This window comes from Desmodus rotundus, chromosome 9, assembly GCF_022682495.2.
Source record: "Desmodus rotundus isolate HL8 chromosome 9, HLdesRot8A.1, whole genome shotgun sequence".
Lineage (NCBI taxonomy): Eukaryota > Metazoa > Chordata > Mammalia > Chiroptera > Phyllostomidae > Desmodus > Desmodus rotundus.
Genome location: NC_071395.1, coordinates 109,942,920 through 109,969,076, shown reverse-complemented (window position 1 = coordinate 109,969,076; position 26,157 = coordinate 109,942,920). Strand labels below are relative to the sequence as shown.

The window sequence follows — 26,157 nt, the reverse complement described above, 5'->3', positions numbered from 1 at the left end:
TATAGAGCTAAGAGAGCTCACTGGCCTCCAGTCTTCTGTCAGACAAATGAGTACTTAATCACCCCAACTGAAAGGGATTCTGAGATGTTGGAAACACATTCCAGGACTGAACTCTATGGCAGAAAGTTTCCACTTGAGTCGAACCTGAATTCACTCAGCGGGAGTGTGTCTGGTGTCCCATCATTGAGGGAAGTAGTGGTGATCATCCTCCCTGTGCTCGAAGACACTCATCAGCCTTTGTCCCTTTAATACTAAATGAAAGCCCATCGAGCTCTTTCATCTTCCATCTGCATTCAACTTCTGATCCCTCAGTTGCTCCTGGGATTCAGGTCTGCGTGCTGTCTGGTCACGGCCTCCACGCCTGGCCAGGCTGGTAAAGGACCCACCCGGTGCACAACATCAGGGAGGAGCCCTGTCGGCATCCTTTTCTCTCTTGCTCATGTCCCTTGCATCCCAGGAGCCCCTGGAGCTGCTTGCCTGATAGATTCATCTTCAATCTGTATGTGGATAGGCACGGCTCTGTGTAGCAAAAGACAGTCCCACCTGACATTCTTAAACATCAGCACGAGTGAGTAATGACGCTCCCTCTGGTCTCTAAGCAGTTGTTATTTGCATTGTTCTTGGCTCACTGTTGGCTCACGGTGCTGCTTGTGGAGATTTGCTTCCCCAAAAGCCCGAACGCTCACGGTGATTTGGGAGAGGGTGGAGACTTGATTTCTTGAGCGGAGCCAGAGACTCGGGAACGATGTTGATTCCCAGCCCCAGAAAGGCCGCCGGCAAGGCTTTGAAGCAACTTGCTTTATTTCTTTGGTGCTCAGAGCAGAAGAACGGAGACGGCATTAGAGAACTTCCCCTGGTTTTGTGACGGCGTGACGTCTCATGAAACACTCAGCTAGATCAAAAAAAGAAATATAAAAAAGAAGGAATTGGAAAAACAGAAAGCATTGGACTTGATTTATAAGCAATCCTATCCTATTCTTAAATGAGCCTAAAGGAAGCAGAAAATGCACGTTACTGACTGTTTCTCACAACACCCTTCACTATTAGGGCCGAGGACTCTGAAGCTTAGTGGGATGAGAAGAGCTGGGCCAAGTGTCCAGCGCAGGGTCCTCAGACATAGTCCTCAATACGAGTTAGTTCTTCCAAACTGTATTGTCATTAACAAGAAGAGTTAAAGGAGTAATGCGTTGGCGTTATTCTAGTTGCCAATTAAAACCCTAGCTATACTGTCACATAAAACGCAGCCAGTAAATGGTGTCTGTTAACACCAAAATTACTGGGTTCTGTGATGCCACGCTGCCTCCCCTTCTCCTGTGGTCAAACAGCTCAGGGAGAGGTTGTTCCGGGGACAGTCTGGTTCAGGTTGTCCAGCCACCTTGGGAGGGGTCTTGGGGTGGCATTGCATCCCTGCAACCAGCCTTGCTCCTCTCGGTCCTGACTGACAATTGTCTTCGTGTCCTGGTCCAGACGCTGTAATCACAGTAATAACATAACAGAGCGGAGGGCCAGGCTCTGACCTAAACACATTGCGTGCACTATTTCACTCAGCCTCCTCAGACAGAATGTTCGGAAACTGAGGGTCTTTGCCAGAAGGGAAGGCACCAGAAACCTTGCAACCGAACTCTCTAAAATCTTCAAAAGAAGCAAAGAGAGAATAAACTCCGTAACACTCTGTCCTCAGGCCATAAAACCGAAACGCTAGCACAGGCAGCAGGCATGGAAAATGCAGCTTTTGGGGTTTATTAAATAAATCGGAAAATATGACCTCTGTTCTTCTGTAACCACAAATAATTGAAACGTGTGGTTAACGATTCAGGGGTTAGGGAGAGCGAGAGGGGAAGGCTGTCGTGTTTGGTCCTGGTTTCTGTTTTGGTTCCAGGGAAGCGGGGTTTCCATTGCATGGGACGCAACTGGATATTTCCTCCCCGCTCCATCGCTGGGAACTGGCAACCGACGTTTCCTGGCACTCAGGAGCGGCAAGTCCAGGCAGCTGGGTCGGATTCATTTTTGGAGCCAAAAGCCAGCATTCCTTTGCAGTTAGTTCTCCAACCTCTGGGGAAGCTCTTGCCTGTCTAGAGTGACCTCTACTGGCAAGCACGGGGAATTGCTCAATTTTCCAGCCTGCATAGGAGTCACCGTAGAAATGGACTCTGTCCCAACAGAAGCCTCTTGAGTATTTGCCCTGCTCACTGCCCTGTGGTTGACGATGACAAGTAGGGTTGACACCATGAGCAAGTTGAAGTTATTCCATTTGCTAATTAAACCGTGGAGTATGTGAAAAACGAAATCACTGAATGGGTTTGGATGGGTACCAAGACCCCTGGCCTTGGCAGTGACCGTCCCGAGTTGCAAGGAGACACTTGGCTACCACAGGTCTTTCCTGCCTGGCTGTGGTATGGCAGTCAGATCCTCCCCCTCCAGAGGGGCCTTAAGACTTTACACGGGAAATAGTGGTGATAACCTACAAACCACTTTGAGATCGCTGGATGGTTGGGCATAGAGGCAGCTCAAGAGACAACAGCACAAAGATACGGCCTGGTCAAAACGATGGAAATGGACCCACGTGGGACTGTTAAGATGAAGAACGAGAAAACCGAGATGTGAGTGTCTAAAAGGTAAACACTGTGCAGCGTTTTCTCTGTCCATAAGCTTATTGTTTTTATTTTTACTGCTCCGTTTTTGAGATATATCATTGTCCCTATTTTTCCAGATGAGGAAACTAAGTAACAAACTGTCACACGTCTGAGGTGACACAGTCGCTTGGCAGAAAGGCTAGCACAGGAACCACCCCTCTGGTGTCCCTTGGACGGTCCTCCCATTCTCAGGCAGACAGCCTGGGAGGCATCCTGTTTCTCATTCCCGCTCACCTGTCACTTCCAACCCATCAGCACCTGCGAGCGCCTCCATGCCCCTCGCTGCAGTCGGTGGTTTTTCCCTGCAGCAAAGACCTTGAGTCTGTCCGTCTCCACAGACCCCACCCCCTGTTCGTCTCCAACACACCCTCTTAGTCAAAGCTCACTGGCATGGTTGGAACAGGCCTCTGAAGTTGTAGTTCAATATTTATTTGTTTATAGGTTTGCTGTCCATCCTTCCCCACAGGATGGTAAGCTCCATGAGAGCAGGAACCTTGGCCTTTGGGGTTAACAGTGCACCCCTACTGCCTAGCTCATAATGCACATTCAGTGTGTGTTTGTTGAATGAATGAATGAATGAATGAAAGAAAATGCTAATTCAGCTAATTCAGTCTATTAAAATACTCACGCCTAGGCGCCAACCCCAGAGGTTCTAATTTATCTGAGATGAGGTCAGGTATCAATATTCGTAAATAGTCGATATTTTAAAATTTTTTTATCATGGTGACATATACATATTTACCATTGTGATTATTTAAAGTGTACAATTCAGTGGCATTAAGGATATTCACATTGTTCTGCCACCATCATCACCATCCAGCTCCCGAACTTTTCATCATCCCCAGTTGAAACTCTATCCCCATTAAACACTCCCACCTTTCTTTCTCGCGTGGCTGAGATTCCGTGGCCCATCACTGCATCTAGCGCCTTTCACACACCCTCATCACCCTGGCTGATTCCTCCCTTGGTGGCATCGCCCTGGCAAAACCCCAACCCTGCTAAACGAGGCTCTTTGCCGGCTCTGTTTTTGCAACCAGACAGCTGAATTTGACTGGTTAAAAACATGCCACCAGGCTGAGCGGCTTCTTTTAAGTTTACAATCACAAATCTCAGTGGGACTTCAGCACCACCTGCAATGTTTCCTGAATCGATGTGGTCCCCCACAGTCCAAAAGTTCACTGTCATACCTTCTAATCAAAACAAACCTCCCGCCTTCTTTCCCCCTCCCCACCTCGTGTGCCGATCCCATTCATTTAACTGAGAGAACAGAAGCCGCCGACACAGAAAGACTGCATCTTCCCATCACCACTGCCACCTACTGACCCACATCTCTTCTCACATATGTTGCTGCTGGTCTGTGAAAAGGGGTGAACAGCAAGGATTTTGCTCCTCGCTTCCTTCCTCTCCTGTACCTTGAAGTTTCTGCCGTACTAGATAATTCCCTTCAGCATACACAGCACACCCTAATAGGGCCCATATTTAAAATCCCTCCCCTGGCCCTCACTCTTCGCTCTGCTCTGCTTTATAGCAAAAGTCTTACAAAGAGTTGCCTGTACCTGCTGCCGGTCCTTCCTTACTTCCCATTCTCTCTCTTTTCTGCCAATTCTTTTATCTCCTCCAATCAGACTCTCACCCCACCATACTCTATTCCTTCTGTTTCATTTTCCAAGTCTCTATCTCCTCAGATTCAATGGCTGGTTCTTCCCTCATTGTGTCCATTTTCTTCAGTGACATGGGGCACAGTGGACTAGCCTCTCCTTATGGAAACAATTTCCCCACCCATAAAATGGCCTTAGTCATAATACCTACCACGTATGGTTATTTGTGGGGATCAAATGAGGTAACGTGCTCTTAGACTTTTCCTGGCCCCAAATTAGTGCTCCATACCTGCCAGCTAGTCTTAAATGCAGTATTTTCAGCTTTCTCCCACCCATGGGAGAATGGGTTCCTGCCATTTGTAAAAAACTAATAAAAAGCAAAAGGACATCACAGGCGCAAATGTATTTTCAAAAATGGGAAATGTTAAGGGAGAAAAAAGGGAGAGTCCCATATGTTGAAATGTTATCTTTTTAAAATATAATAGAAACAATATTGGAGAAATTTCCTAGTATTAAAGTTGCTAATGCTTCTTTCTCGTAGGCGCTGGAACAGTGGGGAGATTCCCACCCGTTGGGTATAGCACTTGCATTTTAGCTCAGAGCCAGAGTGGAATGACTGCGTTTCCTCAATGCACAGAATGTGTTCTAGTGAACGCGATTTGGAAAATGCAACAGAAGGAATAGAGAAGGGCCAGCCTCCTCTGAGCCTGACTCTGGCATTGATACGCAGAGCTGTCAGGACCAGAGTCCATTCGCTAATCTGGGCTTTTATTTTCATTTTTTTATTTACACTGTGCTGCCGAGAAGTGCCACCCACTCAGACCCTGGCCACACCAATGTCATTTACTGTCATTTCTCAGCAGCAGGAGACTTAAGATCCCAGGGGAGTACTCTGGGGACTGAGTCTCCACCTTCTCTCCTGCCCATAGCAGTTCACGGTCTGATTCCTGTAACCTAGGACACACTGCGAAGGTCCCAGGATCCTTACGTCTCAAATATTCAACAGGCGTTGTCACTCAAAGTCTGGTCCAATGCTGACCAGCCTAAGAACTACCTGCAGCAGCTTATTTTAAATGCATATCTCTGGGCCCTTCCCAGTCCTAATGGGTTGAATGTCTCTGGAATACTGGAGCTTGTGTTTGAAACAGGTCCCCAAGTGACTCTCTTGTGTATGAGATTATAGGAACTGCTACATGAGAGAAGAATTATTGGCTCTTTTCTCCACTTTAAAAACTTGCTATTTGGTCTAAAGGGGACTCCATTTGGTCCTACCTATTAGAATGCTATCTATTCTTCAAGTCAAGTCAGATACCACCTCTTCCATGAAGCCTTCTTGGGCTACCCATCCCCAGGTTATCTATCTCTCTCCTGAAGTCCCTGACATGGAGTGCCAGTGATCCTAGGGCACTTGTCATGTTGTCGTCATGTCCTTTGGAGTCAGGCTTTTATCACCACTGTTAGTTGATAAAGTTCTTAGGGACACTGACTTGCTAAAATTTTATTTTTCCACTTATCCACCATCGTCCCTAGTTCTAAACCTTGCACACAGTGTTCCATAAACACTCGTTGAATAAATGAATAACGTTTGATCAAGCTGATTTTGGGAATGAGCAAAGAGAGCAAAAGAGTGAGGGAATGAGAGTGTGGAAAGGAGGTAGACAAGAAAAAAATTACAAAATTACACCTGAAAAATGGAGACTGATCAATATTGTGGAAGACAGGACACGCTGGCATTCACGTCCCTTCGTGGTGGCCGAGGAAGGTGAGGGAGCCCCACTTCTCTCCGCCAGACATACCCCTTCGTTTCTCTTTTTCCTTCCTCTTGCCTTCTTTCCCTCCCCCCATTTCTCTTTCCAGCTTTTCCCATCTGTTCTTTGTCTCCTTTACTTTTCCATTTAGTTTTCTTTCATGCTCCTTCTATCCTCCTAACATGCCTTAAGCCAGCCTGTCATTTGGCTGCCATTTATCAGGGTGTAATCTTGCCAGACACTAGGTGTGGGGACCCAAGAAAACAGGACAGAGTCCCTGTCCTTGAGGAACTCACAGTCTAAGGGGAGAAGGACATGTATGGTCTAGGTATGGTCTAATGAAAACGGTGATGTTGGAGTTGCTGAAGGTGCCATGAGAACACACTGGGGGGACCAGAGCATCAGGGGAGGCTTCCTGGCGGAGGTGGTATCTGAATTGAGAGTTGGAAGACAGACAGGAGCCAGGTGATGATGGGGAAGTCGAGGAGAGGAGGCATTCCAGCCTTGGAGAAGTTCATACAAACACTTGGAGGTAAGAGAATTGTAGAGTTATTCAGGAAACTGCAAGTTATTCAGAAGAGGGGAGACAAGAGTTCAAAGGGACGTGAGTGAATGTTGAGGCAGAGTTGCCAGCAGGGGCCGCCACAGAGGGCCACACGGGGCATGCTAGGGACTTGGAACCTTATCTGTGGCCTTCTGTTTCAATTTGTATTTTAGAAAATCCACTCTGGCTGCAAGGTAGACAATGACTTGGGGGGGGGCAGGATGATCAGTGGGCAGCCCCCCAGGAGGGATGGTGGTATGGACCTGATCAGGTGATGAAAATTGAGTCGGGAGGTAGAGGAAGGGAAGTCACGGGCTTGGAGTCCCATCAGTAGGCTCGGCATCAGAGGCCAGCCTCGAAGCCTGACAGGTGTAGGCAGTCCTGGCTCACAGCTGGAGCAGAGGAGATTCTAAAACAAAGCCTTCCAGGATCAACTGAACAGGTGGGAGTGGAATTAGAAAGACCAGGTTTATGTTGTCACTGGCTGTCTGGTTCTTCCCCACTAGGGAGAAGCTCAGAAACATGGGCTCAGAGGGTGTGCCCGAGATGGTCCTGAGGCGGCTCCCAAGGGAGGGGGGCGGGTCAAACAGCCTAGTTTCTTGTGGGCTTTCAAGGTTCAGTAAATGCCAGGGCAATACCCAGTCCTCACCGGCAGGCAGCAGCACCACAACTCACAGAAAGCAAAGTGAGAAACCCTTTCCGACGACTAAAAACCACAACCCCCAGCGACCCCACCCGAAAAGAGACGTGTTGGTGATTAATTTGTGCATTCCGCAGTAACTGATGTGGCGGTTTGTTATCAGCCAGTTTTACTAAAGGCACAGCAGGTTTTCACACCAGGATGACTTCTACTTCACAACTTGCCCTCTTGCTCCAATTTCTTTTTGCTATTTCATGTCAGCTACACACACGAAGTCCTACTGCCTCCAGCATGTTTTCTTTTCTCTGCACAGAATGATCTCGGGCAGCCTTCTCTTGAGTTTCTGAATCTGTGTCTGTAGAAAAGGATTTTTTACTCAGAAAGAAAATGTAACAAATGTTGAAGGGTTTTTTTTTTTTTCCAGCCACAATTGCTTCATTTCAACACAATTAGTATTTTTACTTTTAAATGTTCCCCTTCCAAATCTGGCCCATATGCATATGCATATGGACCAGACATGCTCAGAGTCTGCTTTATCAGTGCTACGTTTGAAAAGGAAGTGCACAATTTTTTTTTTTCTGTTCTCTTAGGCATCTAGTCTCTTCTGAGATCTCACCCACTTCCTTAGCTTCGAGTATCACATTACACAGAGACACAGCCATGTCTTTATCTCTTGTTAACCCCTATTATTTATTTGTTCTTCCTTCCATCCGTCCATCCATCCATCCATTTATTCTCTGTGCTGGGGGCTGGGAATAAGGTTGTGAAAAGGTGTGGTCCTGTTCGGAGCTTGTAGAGCATGGGGTGTGGGGCAGTGGGGAGTCAACAGTGCTGCAATGAGATTGGAGGTGCTGTGGAAATTTGGGGAAAGAAACCCTAAAACTGACTTGGGGGGGAGGCTAAAGAAAGGGACAAGGGCCAGCTGAGCGGAGGAAACTGCATATGCAAAGATATGGACACTCAAGAGATCAAGGCCCCTTCCGGAAACCGAAGTGGTTTAGTATTGGTGGAGCAGGCCTTGGCTAGAGACTGACAGGGTGGGGCTGGCAGGCAGGGGCCAGGTCTGTAAGGGTCTCGCAGAGGACTTGAGACTTTATCTTGCAAATGACAAATATCTCTCCTGGAACACTGTTTTCCTCTCTGCCTAACCAGGGTCTCAGCTTAAACCACCCGTTCAATCTTCATAGATCCTGGACGAGGTCAGGTCTCCTGCTGTGTGCTCCCAAAGCTGCCAGGACTAGGAGTATCACGTTCTCAGAGGTTTGTCTTCCCCAACTCTTCCCTCTCTTCCTGCTCCTCTCTGCTAAGCAGCTAAGTCCTTCGCTTTCATTTTTTTTTTCTGGCCACCATTCTAGAACAAAGTATCATAGTGTGGGGGTGGGGGGGAGGGAGGAATATATGGGTTTTAGAACAAGAAAGGCATAGGTCTAAATCTTGGGTCTACTATATTTGGGTTCCCCTGGGTAAATTACTATAACCGGTCTAAGCCTCAGTTTCCGGCGGTAAAATGGGGAATTGATCTACCCTGTAGAAACACTCTGACTTTAGTACATATAGGGTGGTAAGTAAACGGTCCTCCTATTATTTTAACCTCCTATCAGACATTTCCTGCTCAAAAACCCTTAGAAGTTGCAAATCACTGGCTATTGAAACCTAAGCCATACATCTTGGCCTTGTCTCTCATTACTCCTCCCCTAAATCCTAAATTCCAGCCAGTCTGAAATGTTGGCTGATTCCACCACGCTCTCCTCCCTGCATTGAAACACCAAGTCCTCCACCACGACCTGAGCACCAGGTAACTGGCTCCCTCCTCCACTGTCCTCTATGTAGTTCAGCCTCACTGTTTTGCCTTGCAGTCTAGGCAACTCTCCTTCAGATTACAAACTGCTGAGAGCAGAGGCTTTGTGAGGTTCATCTATTCCCCTGCAGAGCTCCTTGCATGTAGTCGACACTGAACAAATACTTAGTGAAACAAAGTTCATTTTCCTTATTCCAATGGGCTTGTTTTTCTCTGTAGAGTCAGATGTTTTGTTATTCTCACTTCAACTTGAAGCTATTTTGTTGGCTTCCAGACAGCACATTACCATTAGACGTGTTCTGCTCTCTCCTTTAATTGGAAAGAGATTTGGAACTGAAAAATAAGTTACAGTACTTCAAACCCCAATCTTCTGTCACTCCCCCGTACTCACTCCGCCTAGTACAGGAATCAAACTACTTAGCTTTACCCGGAACACGACTCTCTCACACCTCCGTTCCTTTGTATCTGCTGCCGTTCCCTTTGCCTGCACCGTCCTCACCCCCGCTTCCCGGTCTAGCGAACTCCTCCTCCTCCTCCTACCCATCAGCACATTACCGTCTCCGGGACGGCTTTTCTGAGACGGGCAGAGTAGCGACCCCCGACCCCTCCTCCCATCCCTTTAGTTTCCTCAGCAATTTCCCCAACTTCCTCTAACAACGCTTATGGCATTATTTGTTTACTTTTCTTCCACTCCTCTAGACCGGGAATCCCTCGAGGGTCTGGATTTTCGTTTTTGCACCTTTTACAATATATCTAGCACAGTGCTTAGCACATATTAGGTACTTAATTCAATTCATGAACAAATGAATGTTACTGTAATTCATCAAACATAGCAGAGTTTCTTTGGATCAGATTCTCAAATATTTCAAGACGTGGTCCGCTATTTTTGGCGCTTCGTGCTGGAGGGAGATTACTCCCCTCCTCACGCCCCTCCCCGATTCCCCAATTGCCTTGGTTTGGTGGAAGGGTAAGGGAAGTGATTCGAGTGTGCCCGAAACTTCCTCCTCCAGCGTTGTGCTATCACTTAACCGCTCTGGCACCGACTGGGTTATGGCGACTCGGGGGCGGAGCCTTGAGGGTGCCACCTGCTGCGGGCGGCCCGGCGCACGCGCACTGGTATCCAGAAGGTCTACCTGCGGGGGCCCGGCGGCGGAGCAGCGCTTGCGCTCTGGACCTTTTCCGCCGGGGGAAGTCTCGCGGGGGCGGGGCGGGGAAGTTCTCGCGGGACCCTGACGAGGAGCGGAAGCGAGGCGGCTGTGCTGCTTCAGCGACCGGGCGGCGGCGGCGAAGATTGTGGCGGTGACAGCAGCGGGAATAGGCGCTGCCCTCAGGGAGCAGCAGCGGGATCGGCGGCCACTCGCACCGCTGTGGAGGGGCCGGCCGGGAGTGGAGTGGAGCAGCTGCGCCACGGTGAGTGGGGACGGCGGCGGCGCTGCTGCTCCGGTGCCTCTTCCTTCTCCGTCCGTAGCGGGAGTCGGCCTTCAGGGACCCGGCTCAGCCTCCTGTGAGCCGCCGGGCCTGGGGGCGGAACGGCGGGGCCCGTGGCAGGAGCGGAGTCGCCGGGGCTCCGGGCTCCACGTTTCTTCTTCTGGGGCGCTTTCTTCCTGGGGACCGTTCTCTCCCGGCCCTTGCCTCGGGACAGAGCCCCGGACCCCAGGGCAAGAGGCCGGGGGCTCCTAATTCAATTTCATGCCTCCTTCATGAGGGTTTGCGCAGAAGGAGCCCGGAAGGAGCCCGAGAGCGCGGGGTAGTCCTCCTGTGAGTCAGTCTGACTTGGCCCCCGGGCTGCAAATGTGATTGATGCTCCTTCGACCTGCACGGCCACCACGTCATCATCTCCGAGTGTCTTGGGGCCGAATTTCGGGAGGGGGCCCACCAACGTTATACATACCGTGAGTTGCCGCAGTTGCCGTCGGAGCCCTTGGAGATGCCTTTACTTCTGTCTCCTCTCCCCCTTCCCCCTTTTTGAACTTCTCTGAAAAATACTTGTCAAGAAACATCAGCAGCAGTGGCTGGAATGTCCTGAGGACCGATTTCAGTGGGAGAGGAAAGGGAAGCACTGGTGTGGGTCATCAGGAACGCTCCCCGTTGGCGCCTGGAACCGCGCGAGTTGCCGCTGGGTTGGGGAGTTCGGGGCCGGCTTCGCAGGCGGTGAAATGCACAGTGTCAGTGCGGGACGGTCTGCAGGGCGGCCGAGGTGCGCTCGTGGGCCGGGGGCACTGTTGGCTCTCGGGAGGGAGCTGAGACGACACGCGAGAGAAATTAGCGTTCGTCCCTTCGGCTTTCTGGTCCCCTTGTCACTTCGTGCTTCTCCAGTGGTTGCCTTCCCTTTCTGTCCACTTCTCTCCGTTCCCCGCGGACACTACGTGCTGGCTTGTGTAATGCAAGTCATTTGCCCCCCTCCCCCACCTTTTTTTCTAATCTACTTCCCCTTCTTCCTTACTGTCCCCTCTCTGGCACACATTTTCGAGGTTTCTGCCCCTTGTGCAGTTCGTTTTCTCCCTCCTTTAGAGATTCCACTTTCTCTCCTGGGAAGGTGCCCTCTTTGCTGCTTTATTCTTCACTTTTTCAGCGTCCACTGTGCTCCTTGGGGCAGCCAGAAGGGTTGCTGGAGGGGCCTGCGGGACTTCAGTCCCCGCCCTGGGGACTGGGAGGCTCGGCGGGTTGAATTCACGGTAAGTAATCTACGCTGCCACCAGGTCCCGGGCGCTTGTCTCACTTGTGTTTCACTTGTTCTCTTCATTTTAAGATCGTGCTTTTGTGCCCGCTTACGCTGTTCTTGCTATGCCTCTTTTCTATTAGTGAGGAAGGTTGGGCCAGCCAATCTGGGGCAGGTGTGGCTTCTCTCTGGCTTTTAGTGGGGGTGGTTAAGGTAAAAAAAAAGAAAAAGAAAACCGACCATAGACTTGTGTTACAATGGAATTAACAAGTCGAAACATTCAAGGGAATGGAGTTTATTAGACCTTTGACCAGTTAAAGCTTGCCCATTGTGGTAGTACTGTTTTTTGTACCAGGCTTTTAAATTTTTTAATTTTGAAATTTATTTTAAAATGATAGTTGACATACAGTGTACTGTTAGTTTTACGTGTTCTTCACCAGGCTTTTTAACAATCAGGCATCTTTTCTTACATCTGTCAGAGTCAGCCTTCTTTGTTGTTGTTGGGGCTTTTTTGACAGAAAGAGAAAAACTTTATTTGTTCTGCTGCCCCTTCCCTTGTTTAAAATTTTCTGAATTCCAAAATTAAAAAAAAGAATTTAATTCTTGAAATGAGCTGTCTTTGATAGTAAAAGCAAGCATTTAAATGCTTGAGGCTGTTCACTTCCTCCGCCAGGGGATTCAGATGTGAGGGGTTACTAGGTTTTAAATGCTATACTATTCGGCGGTATTTAGAGATTTTTTTCTCAGTAGTTCTTGTTACCATGTTGCTTGTTGTGCAGTGGCAGTTGTGATTGTTACCTACAGTAAAAGAGTAATAGATTTCGGAGAAACGCATTAGCACAGAATAGAGACCCACCCTGCTCTCCTGATGGAAATTTTATAGTTACTTGCTTAATTTGTAACTTTCACTGCTGAGTGGCCATTCAGAGTCTCTGGTTTTCTTTGTCAAAGTGGGCTTTTTTCAGTTATGACAAGTGAATGTGCATGATTTTTATTTTATGCAAAGATGTTCTAGTGCGTTATCTGGAACATAACGTTTAAAAATCTGGTTAAGGCACCCTTACCGTGCAGCAGTGATTGCTAAAGTGTAGCAGGCAGGAGAATCCCCTGTGGTCTCATTTAAACTAGGTTCTGGGCTTAAGGCCCAGAAGGCACCCACAGTGAATCAGTCTCTGAATGGGGTGATTTTGGAGCTCCTGGTCCAGGGACCAAAACTCTGGTTACAGATACAGCTGTAAAATGACGAGACTGGAGTGTGTCTTTAAATTACTCAACTTACAATTACACTTTTCTGTGTTTTCAGGGTAAATATTTAAAAGCCTAATAGAATAAGTGACTGCAGATGTGATTAGTTTTTCTGTGTACATATTTGAGCTTTGTTAGGACTGTGATGTGGAGCAATTTAATTTTAAAGTTTATACTTAATGGGACTGTTAATGTGCCTACCAGAGAGTCTGTATGTAGACGGAAGTGCTACATTCACTGTGAAAGCGTGTGGACCGATCATTCAGAAGGCACTGGTGATGCTGCCTCACGCCTCCTAGCGCTTCATGCCAGAGACTCTGCTGAGGCCTTTACAAGTGCTGTCTCTGTTAATAATCAAAATAGCCTAATGAGGTAGATGCTGTTATTAGTTCCGTTTTCCAACTGAGGTTACTAGGGATTAAGATTTTGTTTATTTAGTTTCAGAGAGAGGGGAAGGGAAGGAGGAGAGAGAAACATGAATGTGTGGTTGCCTCTTGTGCGCCCCCTACTGGGGATCTGGCCCGCAACCAAGGCATGTGCCCTAGACCGAGAATCCAGCCTACTACGCTTTGGTTCGCAGGCTGGTGCTCAATCTGCTGAGCCACACCAGCCAGGGTGGGATTACAGAATGTAACTTATTTCTCCAGTGTCACCCACACAGTTAATAAGTGGTAAGGTGACCGTTGAATCCAGATCTAACTCTAGAGCATCGGTAAGATTTTGGTTCTTGTTTTTTCTAACTACAAAAGTAATACATAGTTATAGTAAAAACTGAAAGTATAATTGAGGTATACAGAGTAAAAAGTAAAATATTCTGTGATCTCACTCCCAGAGATAACCACTGTGAACTTTCCAAATTTTTTCTTTAGTCACACTGGTATATGTTATTTTGCTCTGTAGAAATAAAAAACTGTCATTTTTCTTCACTTTTTGAAAATTAGTGGTACACCTTGGTACTTATGTAGATATTCCATAGATATGCTCATGAATATTGATCAGGTATATATGCATTTTGTACCTGGTATTTGTGTCACATTTTCAGTGAGATAAATCTGGGAAGTAGCTGAATTGCCAATAGATACCACAAAATTATTCTCCAAAAAGATCGAACTAATTAATTCCCTGCTAATGTGTGGGCTCTGTGATGATTTTATGATTGGGTTAGCCAAAAAATCTGTTTAGTCTTTTCTGAAAAATAAAAGATACATTTTTCATTTTCACCAATAACTTTATTGATTTGGTTATTTTGAGTATGTCGGCCATCTCCCACTATTGGCTTCTGGTGGGTAGAGGCTGGGTTGCTGCTGAACATCTGCCAATGCATAAGACAGCCCACAGCAAAGAATTATTTGGCCAAAACATCAGTAGTGCCAAGAAACTTCACAAACCACTTTTGACACATTTGATCAGTCACAGCACCTTCTCCACACACTGCACACATCTTTTCGTGTGTTTCAGTCGCATTTTTACCTTTCTTGAAATAATAAAGCACAGTACACTGAAAATGGTGCATCTCTTCTTCCATCTTCAGTATTAAAATGGCTGCACAGAAATTCACCAGTTTTGGTAAGTTTTCTTTTTAAAGTGCATGCTGATGTGACAGTTGTCACCGTACAATCTAAGAGAATTGTTTGGAATGAAGTTAAAGACGACGAGGCACTGCTGCAGCCAGGGTATGGAGAAACAACAGACTTTTGGCCCACCCAGTGTTATGGTCCAGTACCAAGCACGTGGGCAGGTGTATATGAGCTGCCCAGAATGTTGTGTGAATAAACATTGGGTAGGATAGAGTCAGAGTATTTCACCCAGGGCATTGCAGAGACTGGATATTGTAAATATATTTACAATTTGCCAGTTAGTGGATGAAAGAAATCTTGTTTTAATTTGCACGTTTTTAATAGTGAAGTTGAGCATCTTGTGTGTTTTAAGTAGTCACATTTTACCTTATTTTCACTGAGTTAACATCAGGCTCTGTCCAAAGCACTTTGTGTATGTTATCTATATCACCTGATTTAATGCTCAGTGAGTCTTATAAAGAAGGTGATATCACCCCAGAAAGTCTGGGCTTGTTTAAAAGGCTTGCCCCAAATTGTGGCTGGTCAGCACCAGGGGAATGACGGGAACCTGGATCATCGGCCTGCCTTCTGTGACTGCGGACTTAACTGAACTGTACTGGCCCAGTAAGTGTCATGTCTCTTACTTCTGAGAACTTCGGGAAGAGGGTCAAATGGAAGAAAGAAAATAAAACCCTACTAATGCCTTTAGGAGATTGCATTTTAGGGTATAATAATACATATTGCTTGAAATAAACAATTCAAGCTGCACTTTCCTTCGTAAAATTCACTGCTTGGGACGAGCTGTGGAAGTGTGTCCTGGGAGCAGCTGAGGTACTCCCATTAGGCTTCAGTGTTGAGTGTGCGCCCAACCCATTGTCTTGGGAAATGAACAGCAACATCTACTCAATTGAAATCATTCTACATCGCGTTCCCTTTCACATCTCTTTCTTTGAGTAATTAGTGTTGCGTATGTGATAGATTCTTTTCCTGTCTTTAAATGAAACACACCCTTTTGAATTCCTTTGGCCTGCGTGCTCTTTTCAGTGGATAGCCTAATAAGCTGACGTCTTCAAGTTTTCTTCATGAGATGCTCTTTGGCACAGGCACAAAAGTATTGCTTGTTCTTGGTTTTTATTTCTATCACACTATATTTCAAAAAGCAGCAGTCAGTTGAAACGTGATTTTCAGGAAGAAAAACAGTGTTGGAAGGTGTCTTGGTTTTTGTGCTATGGCTGTTCAGGTACACTGCGGTTGCCTGAAATCCTGAATAACAGACACAGCCCTGTTACCACATAGCACCTTGACAGCGTTCTGGGTTTCTGTCAGATTTCCTTTTTCAAAATGGAGCTGTTTGTTTGCTTGTTTGTTTGTTTAGATATGCTTAATTCTTCAGCTCCCCATCATTGATACAGAGTCTCAACAATCAGACCTGGAGACCTGTTAAAATACATGGTCAGGTCTGTGGAAAATACTGAGATGCATGTAGCAGAGATTCAGGTGCATTTGTAAACAATTAAAAATAGGTGCATACACTGGAAAGTAAGCAAAACAGGGAAAGCTATTATTAATGCTGGGGAAAATGGAAGGATTGTACTAGGAAGGAAGGTTGGTTGTGATACATTATTTAAATCACCAGTGAACAATATTTGATGTCGTAACACTTCTACTTAAACCAGAATGCGTGGTATTACTGGGATGGGGCAAGGGGAATTGGCCGGGGTGGGACGGTTAGGTCCTCGTCTTTCAGGAGGTAGGTGATGGCTGGAATAAACGAAGGAATGATAACAGAAACATATTATTAGGGTGTTGTAAGTGAATACAAAGAGAAAGCTAAAAACAAAATGGAAGGTGATTGCATGTGGGTGTTGGGACAGCGAGCTACTCTTCCCATAGACTTTTCAATGCTCTGACTTTTAAAGTATGTACGTGGATTAGTTTGATAAGAAGTAAGCTACAGAGGGTAGAAGCAAAGGGTTTTTGAGGACACACAAAAATATGAATACTTTGAGACGAATCTCTGTATTTTTTTATATTTGCTAAAACACTTTCTTTACTTTTGTCTCTCTAGACCGTACCTCATAGAATATCCTAGGCCTGGCCGGACAGAGTAAACATTGGTTTGGTTTATTTGTTTACCTGCAGTAGAATGTTTGGCTTTTAGAATTTGATTGAAGGACTTTTTATTACCAGGTGATTTCTTTTCTCCTTGATAATACTCATTTTCCCCTAAACTTTTTTTTAAATATTTATTTATTTTTAGAGAGGGGAAGGGAAGGGGAAAGGAGGGATAGAAACATCAGTGTGGTTGCCTCTTAATGCACTCCCCTCTGGGGGCCTAACCTGGCCTGCAACCCAGGCATGTGCCCCGACTGGGAATTGAACCAGTGACCTTTGGGCTCACAGACCCACCCAATCCACTGAGCCACACTAGCCAGGGCTTTTTCCTCTAATCTTAATACTCTCGGCTGGTTTATCGCTTAGTCCATTTGCAGTTATGCTTGATTAATGCTGCTCCACTTGTTAACTTTAGAACAAAAGGATAATAATCACTCGTGCCCTTCAAATGAGTTCTCTGCTAGATGGTAATTATCCAAGAAGAGTGTCACTAAAAATAATCTGTCCCCATTCTGCCAGTGTTTGTGTTGTTTGCTGCTTTTATTTAGCCGCTATGAAAACAGCGACTGGTGAAACAAGAATGGAGCTTTATTTTCCTTTCGCCCCGCAAAGGTCTGGATTATGTCCCATATTCCGGGCTGGGGATTCTACTGCAGCAGTGGATGTCTGTAGTTCCCATAATTCCCCATCACCTGGTACACTGCCGAAGGTTTATCACAGACTCTTCACCTGCAAAACGCAATTGGGATCACTTTAGTTAGTACCCCTCTGTCGCTGAGCACAGCAGCTGTTCTCAGCTGACTGTGAGAGACTTGTGTTTGACTCTGGCACCATCTCGCTCTGCACTTTCTTTTCCCAGACACGGGGTCTGGCAGCGTAGATTCTGAAACCGGGATTCCTCTTTAAGTGTATTAGGGTTTCGGCTTTGTTCCTTAGGCTACTTAGAAATAATGTGGAGGCTGCTTCGGGAATACTGAACCTTGGACATCTATTTCAAGGACTATTGGGGACCCCAGAGTCTTGGGGATCTGCAGGGGAGAGGAGGCCTTGTGCGCGAACAGCAGATCTACCACCAAAAGGCTGAGCTAGACCTCCTTCTCTGGTGTCCTGTGCTCCAGTGATAAATTGAATAAAAAAGAAGATCCTGTGTTCACTTTCTCCTGCTTTCCTAGGAGCAGGCCAAGGATTGGTTTCTGGGAATTAGAAGCAGCTCAGGACCAAAGCATGCATTGCTTGCTTTTGACTGTGGGTAGGGGACCCAGCATTTTCGGAAAAGCAGAAAGGTTGGCAGGGGAAAAGGAGAGAGATAGGCCCATTTAACTGAGAAAAGCGGGAGACTGCCCCCATGGGGGAGGCCTCCTTTCAGCAGACTGCATTTGGTGCCTGGAGAAGAGAGTGTGAGGGGTGAGGGAGGAAAGGCGGAGACCGAACGGGACTCCAGCCGGTTCCTGCATACCTCGCACACCCAGCGGGAAGGAAGAGGAAGTGTGTTCTGGAATAGCTTGAGCAGCTGCCACCATTGGCCGGCGGGCCTGTCAGTTGCCTGAGCCTGAGGCAGAAAAGAGGAAGGAGACCGGGGCTCTTGCCTGGAAGGGAGGGAAGAGGGTTGAGCCAGTCGAGCCAGGGGGCGTGGGGGCTGGGACTACTGGCCGATTGGCAGGGCGGGGCTGCCTTCGATCCTGGCCACTTCTCTCAATCATCGTCTTCTGATTCAGGTGGCATTGTGTGTCCTGGAGTGGAGGAGCCAGTCCCAGAAGAGTGGCAAGGCTGAGCCCAGAGCACTGGGTTGCTTCAGCAGGGAAGACTCCCTTCCCCCTGCTTCAGGCTGCTGAGCACTGAGCAGCGCTCAGAATGGAAGCCATCGCCAAATATGACTTCAAAGCCACTGCAGACGACGAGCTGAGCTTCAAAAGGGGGGACATCCTCAAGGTAAATGTTGATGCCAAGCAAATGCTGGGCGGCCTCTCCTTGCACTCACCTCCCCTTTGCCTGGATAACACACAAAGAAGCCACGCTCCTTTTCTTGTCGCCCACTTTTCACAGTCACCATCGAGTGCGATCTGGACAGTGGAGACAGATGCTGAGTAGAATATTAACGATGACTTAAGAGGATGGTGTGTGATGTATGGTCTTTAATTGCCTTTGTGTGAATGCTGAGAGTATTTCTTTTTGCTTGTTGATATCGGTGCTGTTTCAAGTAAAGGCAAAGCATTGTGACTGTAGTAAGGATGTGTGTGTAAGAGTAGGTTGACTACCTTGGAGAGTTTCATTAAAAAATTAGAGGGTGTTTTGAAAGACCTAAACTTGAAGTGTTTATATAAAAGCACTCAATTAGTCTTATTTTACATAGTCAAAAGTTATTTTTGCATTCTGGAACGTGGTCCTGGTTGGTGAGAAATTAATTTCCCCTAGTTTAGAGAGGTAGTTAGAAATACATGCTAAAACTCATTAAAGAAGTCAGTGTATTTTTATTCTTTTTGGAAAAACTAATGGAGCTCTAAATAATATGGTTCTGTTTGCTGTTGTACAAGTCAGGTTTTTATTTTCTTAGAAGAAACCTGAGGAGCAATTACCCCATATTAAACTCTAATTGCACAAAAGAACCCTGCTGACAGTTCAGAAAAAAATAAGCTGCTTTACAGTTTGCAGCCCATTTTGAGCCCCACTATTCACATGAATATTCACTTGCCACCTAGCACATGTTAATTATGTTGTTTGCCCAATCGACTGGAGCAGTTTGCCCTTTTGGATACGTAATTTATTTTTTGCAAGGGTGGGTGTTATTGAATAGTGTCAACTCTAAATGAGGAAAACTTGAACTTTAGTGTTTGCATTTTCACCGTGTCTCAAGTTTTAACATTTCTCTGAGCCTTAGTCAGATTGCTGGAATTTGCTACCATTTGTGACTATCCCCGAATGAAATTATTAGAATTTTACAAAGAGGAAGAAAGTGGAAATCTAGAAGCAGGGTCCTTTTTATTTTTTCTTTTTTAAAGATTTTATTTATTTTCAGAGAGAGGGGGAGGGAGGGAGAAAGAGAGGGAGAGAAAAAACCAATGTGAGAAGCATTGGTGGGTTGCCTCTTGAATGTGCCCCAACTGGGCCAAACCCACAGCCCTAGGCTTGTGCCCTAACAGGGAATCCACGGGAGACCTTTTGCTTTGCAAGATGACCCCCAACTGAGCCACATCCGTCAGGGCCGATCTTTTTAAAAAGGACTAGGTTTGCCCTGGTTGGGTAGCTCAGTTTGTTGGAGCATCATCCGGATATGCCAAGGTTGCGGGTTCGGTCATCAGTCTGGACACATATAGGAGTCAACCAATGAATGCATAAATAAGTGGAATAACAAAACTCAGTGTCCGTCTGTCTGTCTGTCTCTGTGTTTCTCTCTCTCACTACCCCGCCTTCACTCTTTCTTAAAAAAAACTTTTTAAGTTATGTAGACCTATGGGGAGTTACTGTTGTCCTGCCATTGCCAGAGGCATAGAGTTCTCTGAAGTTACTGCACAGTAGTTTAATGTTAGGTGTGTAGATTTTACTTGATAGAAGGTGATAGTGAGGAACTCTTTAAGGAGAAGGAAACTGTGTGTTCTATTCCAAACTGTTACTGTGATGCTAAGCTTTTTGAGGGTATTCTCGAAGTCAGCACTAAATTGTCAGGAAGCAAGCAGAACCAGCTATAGGTTTTAGAGTGACAGGTCTTCTGGTTCTGGTTTATTAGAGAGCAGATGTAACTTAGACTGCTACAGTGCTCTGTGCCGTTAGTGTGCAGAGGAGGTAGTTTGATGTTTTCATAGGTGATTACCGTTTTCAGCAGATAACCCACTATGATACCATAAGATTGGCTACTCCACTACCCGCATTTGCAGCCTGTACAAAAACCCTTTAGAGCCAACTTTTTTGTTTTCTGGGGGTGTTTTGTTTGTTTGTTTGTTTAAGTACAAACTGATTTCTCTATTAACCTTACCCTAAAAACTTGAACGAAGCCTGGTGGTTCCTGTTTTTCTCTTAAGTTTATCCTGTTGTATATTTAGCACTAAAGCAACAAGGTAAAACGAAAACGGAGTTCTCCAACCTAAATTGGTAACCTCTTGAACAAGTGTAAAACTATTCTTTCCCACCCTATAATTAGAAAAGTTGATACTGTTTAACATTCCCCCAGAAATTTTCATGATGGGAGCAAAAGAGAATCCCATTTAATTTCAGATTTTCTTTGGGGAGAGAAAAATACGTATATTTGGTTCTTTCCAGTTTGGTAGACAGCTGGCATGTGAAGTCACAATGCCATTATTGCCTTTGAATGGTGGCCGTTAGCTGTTTGTTAGTAATCGTGTGGCTTTACTCCAAAAAAAAAAAAAAAAGTGATGATACAGTAGTTGCCCTTTGTCTCATAATTCTGTGAAGCAGCTGAGTAAAGGGGAGGGTTGTGAGGGACATTGCTTTGTGTTAAGTGCTGTTAAAAAAAAAAAAGTCAGTGCTTTTCCTCATTTGATTATTCAAGGATTAACTAAAAAGTAACTGGCTTCATTTTAGTGGCTTTGATTTGATTTGATAAGTTTTTTATTTTTAGAGAGGGGAAGGGAGGGAGAAAGAGAGGGAGAGAAACAGCAATGTGTGAGAGATACACTGATCGGTTGCCTCTCACACTCCCAAATGGGGACCTGTCCTGCAACCCAGGCATGTGCCCTGACTGGAAATCGAACTAGCGGGCGACAGTTCGCTTCACAGGCCATCCACTGAGCCACACCAATCAGGGCTGATTTGATAACTCTTTAGGGCCTTAGCTGTGAGCCAGAACACGTTTAGGACGGGCTGGAATAGCACTGACCAGTTCAGACTTGATTAAGATGGGGATATAGTTGCCCTCTCGATAAAGGGGACGCATACGTGTTGGTGTTAATACATTTTATTTGACTAATGAAATAGAAGGGGCTTTGCTCTCTGCCTCTTTGACTGGAGTTCTGGAGGATCCCCTCCTCTCTCTGTACTGGAGTCCTGCTTGGTTAACTTTTTGGTTACTGTCCTCCAGCAGACCACTTCCTTACTTTCCATCTACACGTTGGCTTGTACTGCTCTGAGAAAAAAAGAAACATGAAGACATTTTACTGGAAGCCTAAAATAGAACCGAATGCTTCAGTGTATCTGCCTTTGTTACTTTCCCTCTTATAAAAGCTCGGGTTTTTATTGGGGAGGGCACTGGCGCATAGAAATGGGAGCAGTTGCTCTTACGTTGCAGGTTTCAGGCCTTGCACAGCTGCGCCGCACCTAAGTTTCCCCGCCATTGTAGGGCAGGCTTGAGATAGTGCTGGTTCTCCATGCAACAGGGCCCCTGAATACTAGAGCACAGAAACGTCTAAGCCCACCTAAAAGTTGCACCTGCCACTTAGGGGCTTAGTTGCACGTACTTCAGACAGTGCTGTGTAGGGACAAAGGATTGTTTGGAGCTCTCAAGCATGTGCTCATTCCATTCTAGAATCGGCTTCTTGTTTTCCGTTAAGGCAGACCTTTGACTCTGGAAGAGAGCCAACAGCGGACCGTCTAGGTGTCTTCTACTCAGTCTGGCACTGACCATCTACCCCAGCTGCACAAGCTGCTTTAGAAGTGGTCCCGGGTTCACACTCGGACTTTTGAAGCCTGCTGTCTCAGTGCTGCTGACCCTGTCTCACTGTCGCGTTCACCGCGCATCTCCTCGAGCCAGTTTATCCTGGGATAAGTTGCTTTGAGAGTTGGGGAAGAAGAAGATGCACTTTCTCCCTTCAGGTATTCTAAAATCAAAGAAGAGAAGTGAGATTAGTATCTGAAATAGTACATCGTGTATGTAAATTAGGGTTTTTAGAACAGGAAAAGACCTTTAAAAAAATAAGATTTTATTTATTTTTAGAGTGAGAGGAAGAGAGGGAGAGAAACATCAATGTATGGTTGCCTCTCACACGTCCCTTACTGGGGAGCTGGCCTGCAACCAAGGCATGTGCCCTGACTGGGGATCGAACCGGTGACACTTTGGTTCACAGGCTGGCACCTAATCCACTGAGCCACACCAGCTTGGGGAGGAAAAGACCTTTTAAAATTTATTAATTTAGATATTATTTTACAGATGAGGAAATGGTGGCCCATAGAGGTTAAATGATCTATGTAAGATCACAAACTTAGAATTTAGTAGTGAACTGGTACTTAATGGGGTGTGGACATTGTGTTATACCCTGTAACTGCCATAGTGATTAGCAAGGGGAGAGATTGGTAGGAGCTGAAGTCAGAGAGAGCTGTGAGGAAGAACTGTCGCTTGAACTCAGACCTTGTGAGAGAAAAGGACGGGCTCAGAAGAGAAGGGCCGGGTGGTGGGGGGAGCTGTACTTGTGTTTGAGATAGGAATGCTAGAGTGAGGTTATAGACTGTGAGTGATGTAGTGGAAAGTGAGGTGTTTCGAATTGGAGCCATACAAGAAAAACTCAGTAAGAGTGTGGTCTTGTCCTTGAGAAGCCTCTGAAGGTTTTTAGCTAATGACAGAGGTGTTCTGGGTGTATAATGTGTTACGAGGAGGTGAGCCTGGAGTCCCAACCTGGAAGGTTGCAGTAATCAGGTAATGAGATCGCTAAGGGCCTGCATAGGTGTTGGAGACTAGGAATGAGGACAGGGGTGGTTTGAGAAAGACTAAAAGGAAAAACGATGGGACTTCTGCCTGTCGGCTAGGGGCATTTGAGTAAGTCTCCTGTGTAAGTGGGGGGGAAAATGCCTGTTGAGGATGCTTCTGAGAACTAAGATTTGATTGGTTACAGTTTTCACAACAGCTGGACGTTAATACGTGAGTCCATTTCAGGTGTTTAAATTACCAACCCTAAAAAGATTAAGAGGTTGGGGTGGTTTCTGTTTCTTCACCATTTTAAAGTCCTAATATCAGTATGCATTTCTTTGCCTGTTGATAAGAATTCTTATCAATCTTGATGACTAAACCCAGAATATTGCATTTACTCTTCCGAGAATGAGGGCTGTTTGAGTGCTCTTACAGCAGGCGTCTGTTTGCCTTTCGTTTTATTCGTTTACACCCTGTCATCTGGAGGGGTTGTTTCCAAATAGGTACTAAGAATAACTGAAGTTTCAGTTCCTATATGACTCCTTTTGGAAGGCTGTCTTTCGAAGGCTGGCGGAAGACAAGTCGTTCCTGCTTGGAGAAAGAACGGTAAGGAAATGAAATGTTCCTTTATGGGCTTTCAAGTGTCACCTCTGTGAGCCATGATAGTTGCAGTCATTCTTGAACAGCTGCCATTTATGGAGCACTTCCTGTGTGCCATGGAATTATACGTTATTTCTAATTTGGGGCGCTAAAAGGTTGGCATTATTAGTCCCATCTTATGGCTGCAGAAATGCCCCTCTTAACTGTCAAGATAAGTAAACTGGAGATGTAAGTATCAGCTGTCCTGCTTTTTGCTCACCTGCCAGGCGTGGGCAACAGCTTTGTATTGAGTGACTTACTGGACATCCTGTCTAAGAGTAAGTTGACTTCAGTGAGGAAAGAAATGAAAAAACAAAACAAACAAAAATGAGGTCATTTTGCCTGTCAGCTTAGCACAGATGATAAAGATTGACCCCACCCTTGGTTGGCCAGGGTGTGGAGAAGTGGGTATTGTTGCCTCCTGCCAGTGGGGATTTGTTCCAATAAAATCGTTCTGAACAGCGGCTTGGTAGTGAGTGCCGGCACATAAAATGACCTAGCAATTCCACTTTTAAGAATTCCAAAACATATTCTCAAGTTTAAAAAAAATGTAGACATAAGGATATTTATGTCAACGGATCTGTGTGCCACCTAGAAAAGAAAATTTTTGAATTAAATTAGAAAATACAATCTTTTATAAGATGCATTTCAGAGTTGTTAAAATGTGTAAAAAGGGCATCTTCTAATTAATGGAATAACCATGGAAAAAAACCCCAAATAGCCAGTCAGTAGAGGATTATATAAACAGATAACAAGTGGTATTTTAACATGGAATACTGTAAAGGTGCCAGTGTTGGTGTATTCGGTAAATCTGTAACAACACGGAATAAAGTCTGCACTTGCAGAGAGGTGGTAAATGGACCCTCTTTTAAAAAGTAACTATGTAACTAATATATTGAGTACTTAGTATGTCCTTGCACTAAGCCAAGTATTTTACTTGCATTCCCTTTTAATCCTTACAATAATCCTATAATAACAGGTGTTGAGATCCTCATTTTACTGATCAGGAACCTAAGGCTTAGGTTAAGTAAATTGCCCAGGTTCCCACCTTAGGATTTGGATCCAGGCTACTTTGAGTCCAGATTCCATATTCTTAACTATTACATCCTAGGGCCTTTTCATACCCAGATGAGGTTAAACTAGAGCCTGTTTAGAGAATTGCTATTTCTCTATGCTTATTAACTGTATAGACTTCTTTTTCAATGGTCCCCTAAAAGATAGAAGGCTGGATTTCAGGTGATTTTTAATTAATTTATTTTTTGGTACTCTTTTGTATTGCATTAATTTATCAGTTTTATTAAAACAGTAGTTATATTCAAATAGTAAGTGGTTAACATTTTGCATCTATTTTACCCTGATGGATATTCCAGGAAGTTAAAGTGCTCCGGTCAGGGGTTGGTTGGTTTGTTTTTTCAGTGGCTGAGGTCTAACCTGGTTTTAAATCTTTAGACTAAAGTTCACTGTGGCCGTGCTCAGGGTCATAAAACTTAGAGACATTTTCAAAAATGACTCAAGCTCTGGCTGGTGTGGCTCAGTGGTCTGGGCGTTGTCCCATGAAGAGAGGGGTCGCCAGTTTGATTCCCAGTTAAGGCACATGCCTAGGCTGTGGATTGAGTCCCTGAGTGACTCAAAATGACCTTTTAAGGAAAATCTTGGTCCTTTTGGCAGATACTTCCTCAATTTCTCCTCCTTGTGGATGGAACAGCTACCCATTTCTCTCTCCTTGTGGAGAGGCATCTGTAGCAGTGTGAAGAATACATGCCTCAGGCTAGACCCACCTTCTTTGCATCCCAGCTCTGCCACTGGCCGCCCTGGCACTGTGGTCTTGGGCAGTTTGCTCTGCTTCGGTTCTCCCATCTGTGAAATGGGAAGACGGGCCCAGCCTTTCTAGAGTCACAGTCAGTATCGAAAGAACTAATAAATCCTCGTGTGCTTAAAGCTGTGACTGGCATAAAGCAGACAGTAATGCCAGCTACCATTAGCTTTTTATTAATGTTATTCAAGTGCACGACTTTGATAAGAGGAAGTCAGTCCAACCTGTGGTCAGGTAACTTTTAAGTCACATGGCTGTGCCCACACCCCCAGCCAGGTGCTTGTCCTGATACAACCTCAAACTCTGAACTGTTCAAACCTTGTCCAAAAGCTCTGCTGAAAGCACTGTATTGATGGAGGATCGTGTGTGCAAGACAAGTAGTTTTGCCATTCTTAAGTCTTTGGTCTCTCTCAGAATTAAACCTGAAAACAAAGAGACTGGTACCTACTCAGTGTTTTATTGGAGGCCTCTCTTTTGTAGATTTACTTAGCTGAGTGGAATGTCGGGATTATGCTGTTGGCTAAATGAAGAGATGTTAGACGAAACAGCCTTGGGAAAAAGTCACTGTATTTATTGTACGGATATTGAGCCTCTTAGATAA

At 45.6% G+C, this 26,157-nt stretch overlaps 1 protein-coding gene across 2 annotated transcripts in view; it reads left to right on the top strand.

Annotated features, from left to right (window-relative positions):
* The first annotated feature begins 10,166 nt into the window (after nucleotides 1–10,166).
* GRB2 (growth factor receptor bound protein 2) overlaps nucleotides 10,167–26,157 on the top strand; it is a 64,019-nt gene continuing 48,028 nt past the window's right edge. Inside the window, exons 1-2 of one of the 2 annotated variants that reach the window (XM_024553659.4) lie at nucleotides 10,167–10,371; nucleotides 18,252–18,465. In XM_024553659.4, the coding sequence (XP_024409427.1) occupies nucleotides 18,388–18,465 (78 nt within the window). In that variant the 5' untranslated portion in view covers nucleotides 10,167–10,371; nucleotides 18,252–18,387. Of the gene's footprint in view, nucleotides 10,372–11,472; nucleotides 11,637–18,251; nucleotides 18,466–26,157 lie in introns of those variants that run through there. The other variant, XM_045190094.3, reaches the window with a different exon arrangement.